The sequence below is a fragment of the Ammospiza nelsoni genome, chromosome 8 (genome assembly GCF_027579445.1).
Source record: "Ammospiza nelsoni isolate bAmmNel1 chromosome 8, bAmmNel1.pri, whole genome shotgun sequence".
NCBI classification, from domain to species: domain Eukaryota; kingdom Metazoa; phylum Chordata; class Aves; order Passeriformes; family Passerellidae; genus Ammospiza; species Ammospiza nelsoni.
Window position 1 is genome coordinate 11,384,708 of NC_080640.1, and position 12,817 is coordinate 11,397,524.

The window sequence follows — 12,817 nt, forward strand, 5'->3', positions numbered from 1 at the left end:
TCACCAGGGTCCCTGTTTGGCTGTATGTAGTGTGTGTGTGTGGGCGTGCATGTGTGTGTGTGTGGTTCAGGTTTTCTTTTAAACATATCTTCTTTTACTAAACATTAAATTATTTCCCAAGAAATAAAAAGCTATGTACATTGTAATTATCTACAGTAGGCCTTCAGCATCCTCGCTATTCACATGCACAGGGGTCGGGCTGCATTCATAAACTCAGGCTCGCTCCTCCTCCGCTTGTGGTGCTGTCCCCTCCAGCCAGTCTGTGGTCCAAGGAGCACTGACGTGTGGGTTTGCTCTGATTTGGTCTTTTCCTTTCTCAGCAGTCACCAGTGCCAGAGGGTGACTGAAATTAAAAGCAATTAAAAGAGGCAAGATCCTGCAAAAAGCTGAGACATGCATGTCACTGGGAAGCGAGGAACGTTGGCATGTTGCAGAGTCTGGTCCAACAACCCAGTCTGAACCCTCTGGCAGGATGAAGCAGCTGATTCATGACTTATTCTGAAAAGGGCTGAAAAGGGACAATTTACTTACAACATGTTGCCTAAGGTACAACACATATCTGTTGGACTTGAATACTTAATTCCCATTCTGTATGTAACAGGAAGCTGGCATTCAAATCTCATTGCACACTTGACTCATTCTTTGCTTTTTATTTCTAATCTGATGTGTATTCCCTAAATATGAAGAACCTCTGCTGTTTATGAATGCAGCCCTGGTAAACACAAAAAGCCCACCCCATTCCCTCCCAAATGATAATAATGACATATAACTCTTTCTTTTTTCATAATAATAATAATAATAATTATAACAATAATAATTACAAATAAAAATTCAGAAATGCTGTAGACCAAGTGGATTCTCAGTATTAAACACTAGTGCAGTTGGGGATTTCCTTTGTGCTTTCACTGTTGGCAATTGTTGAGATGCTTCCTGTGGAGGAGAAAATGGAGAAGACAATCAGTGCAGTGGCTTCAACATTTTGGTCTATATCGCTTCTCACCCTTTAGCATGTGGTAGTGTAAGTGTAGAGACAGAAAAGATGCTTAAACGTAGCACATTTTTTTATGTATTTGCAATAAGCAGGGAGCATGCAGAAAACTCAATTACTACAGCTCAACTGACCAGCAGTAAACTCATTAAGCTATTAGGGACATATTTGCTTGTAATTAAGCTATTAGGGACATATTTGCTTGTAATCACAGCACACCAACAGTGAGAGCCTGGCTCAGCTGGTTCTTCTGAGGGTGCAGGGAATTTGTCACTCCTCCACAAGAGAGCCAGGGTCATGAGCAGGAATAGGTGTGAGCACAGCCATTACTAACTTCTTGATACCTACTGCTGGAGCCAGGTTCCTACCATGGGAATAGCTGAAAAGCTATAAGAGAAACTCCATTATCCTGCTGCTGAGAGAGATTTACTCCCTATCCCTGGGCCTCAGGGCTCTACTTGTACCCAGGGTCACAGGCACTGCCTCTCCTAATACCCAAAACACCAAAATCTTCACCCAGACTGTGAAGCAAAGCTCAGCTGAGGGCTGTCTCTCACCCATCACTCGTGTGTCCAGCTCTTTGTCCATCAGCTCCTCAGGGTCTGTGAACTCACTCAGGGTGATTTTGGGGGCATTTTCACTTTGGCTGACAGAGCCAATCATTTCCTGCTCCTTGTCATGCTGAACTTGGGCATAGATGTTAATCCAAGGGATTTTCCTGCACAGAAAAGGAAAATGAGAGGTTGTGGTTTGTAACACAGGGATCCTCAGCATGTCATTTATTAATGAGATAAACTAAGCTGAGACCAATCCCAGAAATGCAACACTGGCAGTGATGCAAAGTATGAGCTCTCAGAATTATGAAAGTACCACACAGAGGTTCATCTCTGAAAGTGCCCTTAGCATCTACTAATTCCAATACCAGCCAAAGGTACTCCAAATCTCAGGCCATTGTTTTCACATCATGGGCACAAAGTCTCCCTCAGCTGCAAACTTCAATGTTCTGCCCTTTTAAATGAAAAATTATGCACACAGTGGACACTGCACTCAGCTCAGACAGCAGCAATTAACTAAGTATAATCAGATGCAATTGTCAACTCTCTCAGTATTTATTATATGATCAGGGTTGCATTGGAAACCAATAGTAAAAATCAATTTGGCACTAGTATCAACTGAGCAAAAAAAGTGCTGGGCTTGTTGCTGCTGACAGGCCCACACTGACTCAGAAGAAATTGCCACATCTGAAAGAGTTATAAAGAATTGCTCCTGCCTCAGAGTCAGGAAGGATTTGGACCTCATAACACCCATCCAAGTCTATTTGTTACCATTCCCTTGCAAAAACCAGTTTGTCATGCTATGGATCATGCAAGTTTGCACGGACTTATTTTTCTTTGCTGCTCAGGAAGCCAAGGAAGTGAAGGGATTATTTTTTCCTCCTTCTCCCAAAGTTACCTTGGCCTGCTAGAATGATATCCTTGAGAGTCAGTCAGGTAGACAGATTATACAGGCCTAGACAGACAGGTAGTAATCCATGGAGGAATGCAAGTTTAAATGAGAGAGCTGAAAAGGAATGTGTTAAGTGTCATGGGGTTTGCCAGGATTATCTGCATTGCCTGTTGGAAGTTGACTGTTTTTCCTAATGCTCTTAGAAAGTCTTCATGCCATGCAGTTCACACTGCTCCAAAAAGGAAAATTTGGAGAATATTTTGAGTTCCTTAAAGCACATAGGAGTGAAAGAAAACGTGTTCAAAAGAAGTAATATAAAATTCCATATATTTATGCTGATCTATGGGCTGTTGGATACGTCAGAGACTAAAAACAGTGGAAATTGCCTCAGTTCCCATGAATTCAGTGGATCTATGCTGATTTTACTCCAGTGAAGTTCTGGCCTCAACCAACTTGTGCTATTGGCTTGATTTAGCATTCTGTTCTTAACCAGCATCAAGCCAGGACATATTTGGGATGTTTAGCAGCAGATGATAAATCTCATGATCTTCTCCCTTTCTCCTACTTTCTAATGTTTATGCCATAAATGCCACCAGAAGACATAGGAACTCCACAGGAAATGAGTGAGAACTAATGCATTCCCATAGGATCCAAGTGCCCAGAACTTGTCTGGAGATGTATAGAGACAGGAGAACATGCCTGGAGATAGTGGCAGATTTAGTTCTACTTTCAAACAGTGCAATAGCAGAGCAGGGATCATCTCTGAACTTCGTGTGGAAAGGTGAGAAAAGCTCTTTAGAATAGTGAGGCAGAGAGCCAAGGTACTTCAGAGAGTTAGGGAGAAAAGAAACTGAGATGGCTGTACATATGTGAATGCACACCCAAATCCTAATCCTGCTGTGCCTGCCAGCACAGACACAGGTGGGCACAAGCACATCACTCTGAGCACACACAAGCACACAGTCCTGCCCTGCTGTCCCAGGACACACACCTGGACTGCCCCACAGCCCCACCACTGCTCAGCACTCATACACACACACTATTAACTGATACATGCTCAATCTTCCAGAAAAGAAACAACATTTTTACAGATTATTTCCATACTTTTCCCTTCTTCCTTCCTTTTCCACTGGGACCTCCTCAATAAGCATCTCTCTGGCAGCAGAGTTTAACATGCCTGCTGAGTCTATAAATTGATGGACTGATAATAAGGAGTCTGTGTGCAAACCAGCAAAGCACCAAATCTATGAATTTGTAGAATTAAAAAATCATGTCAGCCTATGCTCCCCCATAACCTTTTCCTGTAAGCAGAAGTTCTGTATTCAGGCTGGAGCCACCATTAATCAAAGAGGTACATGTGGCTAATGGACTTCTGCATCACTTAGAGCCACAGGAAAGCTTTTGGGTTTGCTCCCCTTTTTCCATTAGGAATCATTGTATGCTTTCACTTCTGCTCCACTGAGCCAGGGGTTTCAGACAGAGCTGAGAAGTTTCTTTCTTTTCTGAAAAATTAAGTTGAGAACACTCTGTGTATATGACTTATCCTAAACTTTGTCAATTTGATCTGTGTTTTTCCCCTTTGGGACAGAGAGATAAGAGGAGACAGCCAGTTAATAAATAAGCTTTTGGACTAAGCAAAACTGATGCTTTGACCACCTTCCTCTCTACTCCCAATTTCTCATATAATCAACTTTCAGACAGATTTTAACAAGGCAGGGTCTCCATAGCCCTAGAGCATAATAGAAGGCTGATGGGTGCTATTCTCAAAGCTCAGGGTGCTTAAGTAGTACAAGAGTCAGTTTTATGAGCTGTAGTAGCAGAAAATGACCCAGAGAATGCCAGAGCAAAATGCATTAACAAGCTCTCACTGTTCTCTGGCAGCTGGAATATAAAGACCCTTCTTTACCTGCTAGTGGTAACCACAGCAGTGGTAACTGCTGACCACAGGGCCAAGGACATCAGGCCAAACCTAGGAAACCATCTCACCAAGACACAAGGCAAAGGTACACACCCTGTCTTACTTAGGGCTGTACCTACAGCTTGTCACATCTCCCAGGAAATTTCTTTCCATTCCTCATCCTACATCTGGGTGTGACAGTAATCATCAGCTGCCTCCCCAGCACACTATTAAATCAGTGCCTTAAACAAACCCCATTCTCCTGGGAAGCTGTAGTCATTTCACAGAAGCAGAGAGGGGATTTCAGGCTGCAAAAGGAGGTTGTGCTGAAGGCCTTGAAATCTGCCTCTGAGCAGAGTCACACAAATGCTTTCCCTGGAAATTGTCCTGGGCCACTGAAATCAGTGGGAGCTTGATAACAGCAGTGTGCACAGGATCAAGCACTACAAGGAGTGCCACTCACTGATTAGGACAATGGTTAATGCAAGATGTTGGCCAGGAGGGAAACTTTAAACCTGGAGATCAGGATAGATGCCTGTTTTATCATATAACTTAATTTTGAATATTGTTTGCATCCCACTAACATCCTTAGAGAATACTAGCCTTATGCTGGGGAGCAGAAAAGCTGGAGAAAGCAACATTTAGTTGGAATCTGAACAGGAAAAGCTCTAGTTTTTCATTTAGAGGAACTGCTGTGTCCAGAAAGTTTTATTTATTTAATTTTAAGCCAGACTTGGCATAAGTTTCTAACACAATATTTTGCCACTGGTCAGGGTCTAGGCTCACAGACCATTTTATACTGTAAGTACTGTACTGAATGCAAAGTTCCTCCTAAGGAGCTCCATCTGCCTAAAATATATCTTCATAAAGCAGGCCTTCAGCAAGCAGGCCATTCTTATCACATATTTTGCTTCACAGCTTGCAGCAGCCAAGTGCCACAGGCCAGACCTGGTCCTGCCTGCTGCCTGGAAGCAAAAGGTTTACATTAACATCTGTCAAGGTAAATCTCAGCACACATTCCCAAAGGCATTTTGGTGCTTTACACAAATTTTTCTGGCTTTGAGTCTCCCACCTTTAACATAAACACACCTGTTCCTCTGCAAGATTAACCTATTCACTTTAAAAGATACAAATGAGATGCTGCTGCTCTAAGACAGCTGGGCAGGTGGGTATAGACTGTGTGGAGTCATCCATCATGTGGTTTTTGACTAAGCTTGCTTTGTGTATCTCAGTGAGCACAAAGGTTCCCATTTCTGGTCTGTGGTTTAAATACATCTGCTGAAGCAGAAGATGGTTTCTGAGCTCTTGGTGAAGTTTTGGAGCACCAGCTTTGTGGTGAAACAGCAGTAGATGGTTTCCTCTCTAAGTATCAGAAATAGGGGGCTACATTCATGGAAGCCTGATGCCCAGCACAGTTCACTCCTCATTTGCAATGCAGGCACAGCTCTGCACAGATTTCCTGTAAAACACCCGGAGTCTCTTCCTCCCATCCCAAAGTTTTCTAACTTACCTCTTGAATTTGTAGATTAAAAAAACAGCCAAGCCCACAAAGACCACTGACAACAACATCAGCATCGCTGAACTGCTGTGCCCTGAGCTGGAATCCACAAGTGGTGCTGCAGGAGGAAAGGCAAAGCATCACACTCGAGGGATATTACAAGGAAACACATTAAGTACCAAGTGGTGAGCTCAACTCTGTCTTTGTCACATCTGCTTTATCACTACTGCATGGTGCATGCTGGTTTTGGCAAGACCAATCAGTAGGAAACAAACTGGTTCTCTTGTCCTTCAGAAGTCAAGGCCCTTTTTCAAGACAGGGCAGTCTAACATCCCTGGGTGAAAAGGCACAGCAAGCCACACTCAGCTGAATGCCCAGTCACTCCTGTATTAACACTCTGGGCTATTACTTTTCAGGTTTTTCCAGGTACTAGAGTGGAAATGAATTTTATGAAGCATGGCTTAATACACATCTATTCCCCTTCAGAGAAGATACCTTAGAGCACCAATGAACAGCACAACTCCCATCTTCCAGGGATATTCATCCATCTCACATGTGACAGGGATCTACCCTTGTGACAAGCCTCAAGGTCCATCCTTGTACAGGACCTTAGAGACTTTTAAACTGAGTCAGTTTCACAATGTGGAGGAGCCCAAAGCAATAATCCTGAATTCAATCACACAATACATTATGTAGTTTGGAGAATTTGATCCTTGACATTTTGGCTGGCTAAATACAGTATATTCCTATACCTTGTTTATGCAGCTATTCCAAGAGCTCATCAGAGCACACCATCTTAATGGCCTGAGCACTGTGCTGAGATTAAGTGTCTGATGAGAAGTCTCTAATGATGCACAAATGATTATAAGTAGCAGCTGAGTGTTACTCATTTTGCATAAATATTTGGCTTTGGTGGTTTACTACTCTCTATTCTTTTTCCATCACCCTGAAGATAGGGACAAAGTCATGCAAATAGAGCCAGTTCTGATTTCACTGTCGAATTTCCACACCTAACAGTTTGATCCTGCCAGTATTCTGCTGCTAATACTTCTAACTCTTTTGTGAGAAAGACTGTCACTTCATCCAAGTCAAAATATTATGGCAATGGTCATGAAATAAATGCAGCACCTGCACTGGAGAGGGGGAAAGAATAGCTGCAAATGTAGTTTAAATGTAGTGCCTTGCTAGAACCAAGCCAGATTCTTGAGAATTCCAGCCACCTGGAGACCTCAGACATTGTATCACATTCCCAGTTTTGCAAATTAATCCATGTCAGGCTACTCCTATTAGCATCTGACTCACATTCCAAAGGAGCAGTCAGAGAGTGAAGGTAGAAAGTGACCTTACCTGTAGGAAAGGTCATGAGCCTTGATTTAGCCCGGCTCTTGGCTCTCTGAGAAGAAGCTGAAGTGTGTTATTGTGGGGTATGAATACCAGTTTTTCACAGAGGCTATCAGCAAGGGCGCTTGCACAAGATCCCACATTTCAGACAATTGCAAGGATAGTCATAAAAAGTAAGGGCAAAAATAAATCCATCACCTTCTTTTTAACCATCACTGTTTCATCAATAGCTGAGACCTTCACACTAGGCTGGTTTTAAAGTAAAGGGATTGACAAAGCTTAAGTGGACTGTTTGTTACGTTGTGCAAAAATGGAGATTGGTAGAACTGAAATTTAAGTAAGTTCTAATTTTTGGAAGTCAAATTTCAGGAATTTATTTCCTGTAAGAGGCCTCAATCTATTCCTGAGTGCTTTGCCCCTCTAAAGCCTCCTAGCTAGTCATAACATTAACAAGCACTTTGCTATAATGATTTGATCCAACATCCATGAAAGTCAGTAATATCCCACTGAATTCCACAGGTGCTCAATAAGGACTTAATAGAACACCATTCACCTGGTTTTCTAAAACACTTAAAAACCACCAATGCTCTTGTTAATTAAGCCACAGGGAACTCTTACAAGGTACCTTTTATACTTGTACAAACTGGAGCATGAAGATGCCCCTGATGGGTTGGTTTTAACACTTCCTTCTTCTACCAAAATGTCTCAATTGGCACATAGCCCAGTGCCACATGTCAGACTGTGAGTGCTCTGATGTAGGTTGCTTCTCCTGGAGTTGTCTGAAGCCTCAGGAGAACCACAGCTGTGCCTTTGACTCCACACTCACCTAATGTTAACTGAGTGACATACACAACCACTTCAACTCCAGGCTTCAGTTCAAACTGGACCAGGTTCTGGTTGAGAGCATTAAAAAGGATTTCCACCACCTGATGAAATAAGAAGAGATACAACAGTTAAAGTATAGAAGATTGCAAAGTCTGGAGAACATTCAGGAATACACGAAGGCCATGAATAGTGGCTGACATCTCTTACTGGCTTCAGCAGGGGCTGAGGAAGTGGAGAGAAATGCACTTTGTGTGCTTTGGGTGGAGCTGGGTGTCGTTGCATGGAAATCTCCCTTACAGAACTTCTCAGACTCTCATTGTATATCTCTCTTGGGAAGCAAACCTAGAAGGTTAGCCCCTTTTTTTTTCTGTGTTTTGGGGGTCTATGGGAAGATGGAAAATAACTAAGGACCTTTTCACCTTCCACAATATCCTTTGAGTTCAATCAAATGCATTTGGAAATCACTGACATATTGGCGTTTCATCGGTGGATAATGAAACTAAATAAGCAGTCCAGACCTACATTTCTTTCTGTCATGAAGCTTCTATTTAAATAGGCTATTGGGGATGAGACAATCCAGTTTAGGTCAATGGAAAATTTGCCATATTTGTCCTTCACTTAGAAAAGGGGCTTTGGACTGGATATACTGGAATTGCTGCACTGGGAGATCAGCAACCCAGCTGTGATGTGTTATTTGGTTGCCCCAGAGCACATACTCAGCCCATCACCCCAGAGCCTCAGTTTGTTAATGCCTGGTCTCCACAGAGTAGTTCTGATGGACAGGGCACAGCTAATGAGTAGCTCTAATGACCTACTCTCCAGGCAGAGCTCCTCAAGCAGAAGGCAACAACAAGTGCCAAAGTACAACTGAGTTGCCTGTCAACTAAAATTAGAGCACTGGAGCTTTAGGTCTCATAGTCAATTAGTCAGAAAGCTAATTGAGATGTCAGCATAACACTGATACATGAAATATTGACACAACAGCTTGTGCAGAAGAAGTATTAATAACTGTAGACCCTACTGGACAAGACAGAAATTACTCCAAGACCATCCCTCCAAAAAGCCTTTCAAACTTTCCCACATCAACGCATCTTTCCTGCACATTGACTACCATAAATTTAAGAGACCAGCTTTGATGACTTACTACAACAAAGGAACTACTCTGCAGGGATTGACTTTACTCAGTGGGTGACAAGAACTTCCACTAAATTCACTAGTCCTCTGAATAATTTAATATTTGATCCAAATTTACAAGAGTTACTTGGCAATGGGCTCACACATAGTTTGCACACCGTAAAAATACTGCATACAAGAACATTAGCTAGAGCCAAGCAGCCTTTCCAGCAGTACTTCACTCCTTTGCCTTTATAGAGCTGATTTAATCACTTGGTAATTCTAACATGAGAGCTCCAGCAGCCTAGTGCTGTTGTTCTTTCCTTGCCTGCATATCACTGTTGCAATACATCACTGTAATTACCTATTTATCTAAATGGATGGATATTGTAACTTCCAAATATAGTTTGCACAGGCAGTTCAGTGCTGCAGAAGAAAAAAAAAAGAGGTCTTGTTGTGGTGATCTATGAGCTGAAGTGTCTGATTTATTTTTAGTAAACCTCAGTATATTATCATGCTGCTTTGGCCTCCCTTTATTAGCATTCCTCCAGGGAGCAGAGGGAGTACATATTCAAGGTTCCTTTGGCCATAACTACTGTAAAAAGGACACTCCACTGATTTAGGAAGAATCTCTGCTAGTGGTAGACTGTGACATATCTCAGTGAGGTATTGGAAAATCCTGGCTTTCCTCTGAAAATAATTTTCTTTAATGCCATAAACTATGCTGCCACAGTCCCAGATGCATCCATTTCCACCACACTTATTGTAAGTACTTCCAGTGCTGTGCAGCTTCAGGGGCCCATCTGCAAACAATATGACAGGAATAAATGTTCCATGAATCCTTTCCTTACTTGCTCCAGATCAGCCTCACTGCTTTTCCTCCTCTCTGTTGTGTTTTTGTGGGGCAGTATGAAGAGTTCAGCAGAAGTAGGCAGCCCAGGGAACAGAGCTACCAGGATCTGTTCATCAGGAATACCAGTCACCTAGAAGAAAGTAAAAAGAGGTCTCTAGCTGCTATTTTGTTACTTATGTTTCCACTGACTTTCAGAAATGATGTTCCCATCAAATTGTTATTTTCCAGTTCCACTGTAGGTGTTGTGGTCCTAATGAGCTGTTCTGCCTATTTGGTGGGTCAGAAACTGAGCTTCTGCTAAAGGTGCACTCTACTTCCTTTCTAGAAGTGAAGGTAAACTTAATAACACCCCTGGGCCCAAAGATCTCAACCCAAAGTCCAAACCTAGCATGTCTCCAGATCTGAATGTTCTACATTGTCCTCTTTGCTACAAAAGAATAACTGACCCAAAGTCAGATCCAGAGAGTTTGCCTCAGAGCCACCACTGGTAAATGTGCAGCTAACAGGGACAATATGAAGGAAAGTGCCTGCAATGACCTTCTGCTATCAGGTTACAGGGATCCACGCTGGCCATACATGAACAGCAATGTACCCAGAGAGAGAATTCACTCCTGGGGCTGACCAGGAGGGCTATTCTGGGAGCTGCTCACTTTGCAGAGCTGCCTTCAGCAAGACCTACCCACTGAGGCTGCTTCCCCCTCTTCCCAAACCCCAGCCATGCATCCTCAGCAGGGCAGGAATCCTCCTTCCCTCAGAAATGCTCTGCTACATGATGTTCATTAGCTCCATCAGCTCTCTGGTCCTGTCCCACCTCAAACCCCCTGGCCTCACTGCAGAGCTGAAATGTCCCAATGGGGCAGCCCATTCCTGGTGGGGTACACAAGCAACCACTTCTACCACACTTCTATTTTCTGTAACTATTCACAGTTACAAGCTAATTAATTTTTTTTTAATCCTGAAAGCTTGATTCTTTTACTAAAGTAAAAGGGAAGAACAATTAAAAAAAAAATAAACTTAGCATTTTTTCAGGATGGAAAAACAACCAAGGAAACTCTTACAACCTGTGAATTTTGAGTGGGCTGCAGATGAGAAAAGCTGAGCAGGAATGTACTTTCCCAGTAAAAATAATCAGCCTCCATTTCTAACAGCTGTAGCTAAAGCAAAAAAACCCCAATGAAATACATTTTTGGCAGAATGCCAAACCCACAAAAGCTTGTCTAAATCTAGCTCCTAATTTCACACAAAACTAAAGTCCCTTACTATTTGATATCATAAGTTATTCTGTCCCCTTTCCTGAAAGAACATGAGTACTAGTTTACATATTCTAATTAATCCCAAAGGAAGATACAGTACCTTCCAACTACAGAAGTTTCTCTTTATCCTGTATTTTATAGGTAAGTTTATTTTCCTTTTGAATCCTCATTTTTTGCCCCAGTTGGAAAGTGAATAGAGCTTCAAAATGTTCACCAGTTGCTACACTTAACTGCATGTGGAACTCCTGACTATCAGGAAAAGATAAAAATATGTTCCTCATGGATCCAGAATACTACAATGCCTGTCTTCTGGGATGAAGTGGATCAGCTGTTTAACAACACTCACTAACACTAACCAAATGTTTGGAATAGAAAAAAGTACATACTGTCATATCAACTTGGAAAAATAGGATAATGATGATAGTATTACAATCTAGAATTTGCAAAAAGCACACAGAAATATTAATAAAAGCAATTGTAATTGCTTTTAACAAAATCAGCAATACAGATTGACTCTGTAAAAGGATCCAGCATATTAAGAAGCTTTTTATTGATTTTTAATGACAGTGCCATCACTGCTGTGCTTACCCATTATTTTAAGCTAGCATGTCAAAAAAGTGCATGTTTTAACAGCCTAGTCAATGTTAGTACAGACAAGGAAACAGATGTTCACCTGTGCTAATGCTCTCTTGATGACTTTGCCAACATCTTGTCTCCATTCAGGGATGTCAGGGTTATGGTAATCCAAGTTGGGAGAAAATGACAGGAGCTGAGATTGGAAGTACTCTGGAATAGAAAAAGTATTTATGAGAAGGTTAAATGGGCAGTGTTTAGGGTACAGACAAGGGTGCAGAAGACAACAGGAGGACCATAACTATCTTAAAGCAAGAGAGTGAGAAAAGGCTGAAGGAAGAAAAAGGCTGGCTAACACTAAGCAGGACAGAGAGCTCTCAAGGAAAGAATGCTTTTAGTGGTACTTGTAAAGGATGTTTTGATCTGTTGCCAATTTCTGGCTTTCCCCAGAGAAACAGAAGTGAGAATGAGAGAGGTGAGAGGATCCTTCATGAAGCCTCTGGGCTTTGTAATTTTGCCACTCAACTTCTTCAGATTCTGCTCACAAGAAGGTAAAAAGGTTGATCAGCAAATAAGGCAGCACCTGGCTGAAATTTGGAAGGCCTGTCTGTACAATTGCAGAGTGAACAACTGCTGCAAGTTATGTTTTCTGTTTCCTGGAGGGAAACCAGGAGTGGTTAATTCCCCAACAAAGGAGAACCTAGTGGTTGTAATGACTGGCTCATCAAGCAATGGCTATTGACAAAACACTTTGAAGTTCTGTCCTGACTGAATGATTGCTGGGAGGAAGAAAAGCTTCCTAGACTTAAAATACAGATTTTAATTTTTCTCCAATTCCAGCTCTCCCTGCTGGTCCCACCAAAGACCAAGTCTGAACTCCTTATGGCAGCGGTGCACAAGGGATTTGGGCCAGCGGGAGGCAAACATCCAGGATGGGAACCACACTTAAGAAAGTTTTCAGAGTAAATGATTCTCCTTTCTGATTTCGGAGATGTTCTGTGCCTCACCTTGACACAACTGATCTCAGACA

At 42.2% G+C, this 12,817-nt stretch overlaps 1 protein-coding gene across 2 annotated transcripts in view; it reads right to left on the reverse strand.

Moving 5' to 3' along the window:
• Positions 1–759: 759 nt before the first annotated feature.
• SORCS3 (sortilin related VPS10 domain containing receptor 3) overlaps positions 760–12,817 on the reverse strand; it is a 262,549-nt gene continuing 250,491 nt past the window's right edge. For both annotated transcript variants that reach the window (XM_059476918.1, XM_059476919.1), the window contains 6 exons: positions 11,888–12,000; positions 9,960–10,091; positions 7,997–8,096; positions 5,842–5,947; positions 1,546–1,706; positions 760–930 (listed from right to left, as the gene is read on the reverse strand). In XM_059476918.1, coding sequence (XP_059332901.1) covers positions 866–930; positions 1,546–1,706; positions 5,842–5,947; positions 7,997–8,096; positions 9,960–10,091; positions 11,888–12,000 — 677 coding nt within the window. In that variant the 3' untranslated portion in view covers positions 760–865. The remainder of the gene's footprint in view (positions 931–1,545; positions 1,707–5,841; positions 5,948–7,996; positions 8,097–9,959; positions 10,092–11,887; positions 12,001–12,817) is intronic.